We start from the raw sequence: 5,407 nt of genomic DNA on the forward strand, positions 1-5,407 counted from the left end.
CTTCTTATAGGAATCGTAATTATAGGAACCCGTTTTATAGGGGGTCTACTGTATAAATAAATAATTTTTAATTTAGACATTTTAAAAATTTAATTTAGAATTGGTCATTAAATTTAATACAAGATGGCAGCATAACTGCCTACCTCTAATCAAATTAATTTCTAATATTTAATTATAGCCTTTACATTGCCCTAGAATTTGGCATATCATTTGGTGTGTTTATTATATAATGGGTGATGGTTGTTGATGCTTATGCATAACATGTGTGTACACAAGTTTGGAAAAATGTTTGATCACAAGCGACACTAAGATGCTAGTGAATGAGTGCTAAACAGACTGATGGAGCATGCACATAATCCAGGATTTCCCTTCTTTTCGTCACTTGTTATGCGAAACATTGCTCATAAATGAGTCATTTTTTACAATTTTGTTTTGCTCATTAAGTGAGGTTCCACTGTAATTCCTATAATGCAGATTATAATAAGTACAGAAGATCTCTGCTTTAATTTGTTCCTGAAAAGCCATCATTAAATTAGCTGTTACATTTCCCATAATTTGTCTCATAATTGAGATGCATTTCTGAAATATAGTTATATCATCAGTATACTCCTCATGAAAAAATTGTAGTTGATTGCAATTGCAAACTTACAAATCCCACTTAATGACTACAACACTCAATTTCATACTAATCTATGGTATAGTTGTTTTTAAAAAATTTTCATCACAATTATTTTAAACTGGTTGGAGAAAATATTTAGCTGGTCAGTTCACCAGCTTGGAAAGAATACTGTAATTGATACAAGTAAGTGTCTTAATTTTTGTTGGCATTTTCATGATAGATGTGCTTTATATTGATTAATTAGTTTAATTATTAGAAAAGTAGTTTAATTATTAGAAATGTAAAAATTTTTCATTTGAAGTATTTTGTTTATAATTTTGATAGATAGAAAATAAAACAAATTATGAAGTGAGAATTATTGCTAGCTAATTACCAGACCTGTGTGCAAAAATGTTTCCTATTCAATGTAACAAGAGTATAACTTAGATGGTTATACTGTAGTTCTAAATTATGTGTAATTTGAGAAATAATGATAGGCCATTCAGATTTCAAATCAAACTAATAATGTGTGTCTACTTTTCATATATTATTGATTCAAATCCAGATCTGGATATTGTTCTTTTAGATAATTAGAATACAATTTAAAATAAAATTTGATAGTGATTATCTACTAGGTGAAATTTCATAATCAAGTTAATTTAGACTAATAATTAATTTAAGAAAACCTAGCAATATTTGGTTCTTTAAAATTAATACATCTGTAAACTGCAAAATATATTTTTCTTTTGTTCTATTAGCTCTTTTTAAGAATACTATTATATAAGGATTGAGAATTCTTTACTATGAATCAAGAAGAAAATATTTATTAGCTCCTGAACTTTTTCAACAAATTAATTTTAAAAATATGATTATAATAGTATTTCAATTAATCTTTTTATTCTATATAAGTATAAATCCTTATGTAACATTGTTTTCAATATACTGTTGTTGCATCTTAGGGCAGTAGTTTCTCTTCATAAAAAAATTAAATATAACTGTTTCACTGTCATAATTTTTCTTGACTTCATTATCAGGATTTAGTCCTGTGAATGATATTTTAATTAATAGGTCATAAGGGGAAATAAGCTGGTTTCTTGATTTAAATTTAATGGTAGAAATAATTGTTTTGTGAGAAAGTTCTTGAAGATTAAAAATCTAAATTACTAAAGATCTTTTAAATGCAATTGTATGATATTTAAACAATCCTTAAAAGAGTAAGAAATATTTAGTTTTCTTATATTGATTCATTTCTGCATCTTTCAGATCAGTTATGATCAACCTTTTTAGGTTTGAGGGCTACTTTATAGTGTCTATAAAGTAGACTGCCAGTTTATTTTATAGACACTATTCATTGGTTTATATCTATGGTCTATAATATACTCTATAAATAGACAATACAGTCAAACAACAATAATTTTCGATACAGATAATATGACACAGACAACTGGGGGCTACCTCTTACAACTTGCCAGTCAATGTATTGGTCACCCTTGTTTTAGATTGTCAAACTGAATTAAATTCAGAATTTCTCAGAAATCACCTTGAGATTTATCTAACAGTGAAACCATATGCAATCCCTATTTTTATTTTCTGGACTTACAATGCATGTCTCTTTCTTTTTGGTAAGCTGTTGAGATTATAATCTTAAGAATCTGATAAATTCAATAATTTTTACTACTGTAATTATTTCAAATATTTAGATCTTGTAAATTACTGATAAACCATGAAGTAAAGTAAATTTTTGGATATTTAGTACAGTAGAGCGTCGATTTTCCGAATCAATTGGGAACTGGGGTTGTCCAGATAACTGATTTATGTACGAAAAAATAGTTTAATGTATCCGATGTTGAAATTTTTCTCCGTTGCGTGTCGCTTCGCGTTGAATTTTCGTCGATGTTAAGCCTGACAAAGACTATTGTATCGTTAAAAATTATTTTTTTATTTTGTACAAACAAAATAAATATATTGAAAAATATAAAAATAATAAAAAATTATACTTCAGATGTTAATTTAGTATCAAAAACGTAAAATATTTCAGTAGCCCAAGTCATAGCCAAAGATTGAAGCGCCACAGCACTGGCGAAAATTTAAATTTGCCGACTGGAATTCTTTTGGATGATTGACTTTCAGAAAATCGACGCTCTACTGTATCAGTATAATTTGAAATTTTCTGAATATATGTTAATTTCAGTATATATTAATAATAGGATTGATATATTAATTAGTCTGTTTACTTACATTTTAAAGTTTTTGTATTTCAAGAATCACGGAAGAAGAAATAATACATTTTAGGAAAATGCTAAATTGGAATTTAATTGTACTACTCAATTCTTATTAAATTATAGCAGTAAAGTATATAATTAATTAAAATATATAAATAAAATTTATTGAAGCTACAAAATTGTCATCTTGTTCCATTATTACAAACACCAAAAACAATTTTCAGTTACAGTGACAATCTTTATTTGAGGCTATATAGTATATAGCCAGGGTGGCCAAGCTCCTTGATAGTCCAAGCCATTTTTCAAAATTTGAAATTTTTCGCGAGCCGCAATTAAATACGNCAGGGGTGGCCAAGCTTCTTGATAGTCCGAGCCATTTTTCAAAATTTGAAATTTTTCGCGAGCCGCAATTAAATACGTATTAAAAAGGTATGCAAAAAATTCCAGAATTATATCCGTAGCAAGAGTGATACAAATTGTTTCTTCCAGAGCACAATGTCAGCTGTCCATTGCAATGACAGTTTACAAATTCAAAATCGGTCTGGAGTCGGTCGATAATGGACGATTACGCCACTGTTTATGTTTGTTCACGCAGTTTTCGATGAGTCATATCATTCTTAACTTGGACGGAAATGAAATTTGTTACAACGTTGCACTTAATCTTTCATATTTGTTGTTAGTAATTTAAAAGACATTTTGAAACACATACGGAACGATAATAATTTTTTAAAATATAATAACACAAAAATGAAAAGGGAACTCGGGTACATTTATCGAGAGCCACAAATAATCCTTCAAAGAGCCGCATGTGGCTCGCGAGCCGCAGGTTGGCCACCCCTGGTATATAGGACTTTGCAATAAAATGCAAAATGGATAAAAACGTCATCTGGCGATTATGTCATTAATACAATTGACAATAAAGTTCATTAAAATCAAATCTTGGCCAATGGTATTTACATTAAAATATATAAATAAAATTTACTAGGAACAAGACGACAATTTTGTAGTTTCAGTAAATTTTATTTATATATTTTAATGTAAATACTACTGGCCAAGATTTGATTTTACTATATAATTAATGTTTAATATTTGTTTACAACAGAAATTTAAAGAAAATCGTCAATTAACAATAACAGTTACTTATGAAAGAGTTCTGTCAAAGTATCTTTGTAAAATATAAATTTAAAAATTTTATAGATGGAACATTACAAATAAAAGTAGAAAGCATTTATCTTAACAAATTATTATTATATTATAAATATTTGACTTAGATATTCAGTTGATATAAATGGATTATTCATAACAGATTGATAATATTACATATTGCCTGTAATGTTGAAATACATGTGAAATACTAATTTTGAAAATGAATCATTAGTTGTTAAAAGCTCTTTTTTTTTTACTCAAATTATTTGATTTAGATGTAAAAAATAATTATTTAAAATCATAAGAAGATTGAAATAAATTTATAAACATCATATCTTTTCAACAGACAATCTTTATAAATTTGTAATGTTCATGTGGATGATATTTTATTTTCTTAAGTCATGCAGATAAAATATCAGAAAATACAATTAATAAAAATTTATATCAAGGTACTATTCATTTATAAAACAATAGACATAAAGAGAAATAAATTCCAGTCACGAAAAAGCAAACTGACAGCAAATGGTGAAAATGATTGAGAAATTGGAAGGCAAATTTTATTTGTGTATTGAAATTAGTTTATGCTACAAAATGTAAAAGCAAACATTTTTAACATGTTGGACTGGCAAAGTGATTTGCTAAACAGGAATATTCATTAGAAATGGTGTCACATGTTAGCTACAGCCATGCAGATACGAGAATAGTAGCAAGCAAGAAGTTTGAAGCAAGTTTGCTCCCCCAATGTAAAACCATGCTCAAGTGTAAAACAGTTTCTTGCTTGCAGGACAAAGTAACTCTCACAAATACCTGGCACTGTTTGAAGTTCTTGTTTTAACATAAAACAGAGAAATATATGTTTAAATATTTTCTGAGCAGGGTTCTATTGTACATTTTTATTTATAAGAGAAATGCTAATATAAAATTCTTTAAATTTCATATATTAAAACTAGTTAAATTTTAACAGCTAAATGAAGATGAATTGAGAGATGCCGTACTCTTACTTTTTGCAAACAAACAGGACTTACCAAATGCTATGACAGCAGCAGAGCTCACTGAAAAATTAGGATTGAATCAACTTCGGAATAGACGGGTATGAATGTTTTTTAGTGGTATTTTAATTATCCATTTTACAAGTCATAAATGTGCTTTACATTTTCATATCTGAAAGTGCTAAATATTTAAATTTTTCTAATGGTTTAAATTTTAAAAATCTGAAAAATTCCAATTATAGTATAATCTGTTTATTATAACAACTTTGGGACTTGTTATACTGATGATGATTATGGTAATTAAATAAGACTAAAATTTGTGGAAATTCTTTTATTGATTTTGACATTAAAACTGCATAACTAGATATTTCAGTTATACACAGTCATATTCACTCAATTTAAATTGCTGTTATATCTTCAGAACATTCATGGTAAATAAATTACATGGTGTT

The 5,407-nt window shown here is 27.5% G+C and overlaps 1 protein-coding gene across 1 annotated transcript in view; it reads left to right on the forward strand.

Moving 5' to 3' along the window:
- LOC111612637 (ADP-ribosylation factor 2) overlaps window positions 1–5,088 on the forward strand; it is a 38,997-nt gene extending 33,909 nt beyond the window's left edge. The window contains exon 5 of the mRNA XM_023353875.1: window positions 4,931–5,088. Within this exon, the coding sequence (XP_023209643.1) occupies window positions 4,931–5,062 (132 nt within the window). The 3' untranslated portion in view covers window positions 5,063–5,088. The remainder of the gene's footprint in view (window positions 1–4,930) is intronic.
- Window positions 5,089–5,407: the final 319 nt, after the last annotated feature.

This window comes from Centruroides sculpturatus, unplaced genomic scaffold (assembly GCF_000671375.1).
Source record: "Centruroides sculpturatus isolate CEXI.00-Female unplaced genomic scaffold, Cexi_2.0 scaffold1185, whole genome shotgun sequence".
Taxonomy (NCBI): domain Eukaryota; kingdom Metazoa; phylum Arthropoda; class Arachnida; order Scorpiones; family Buthidae; genus Centruroides; species Centruroides sculpturatus.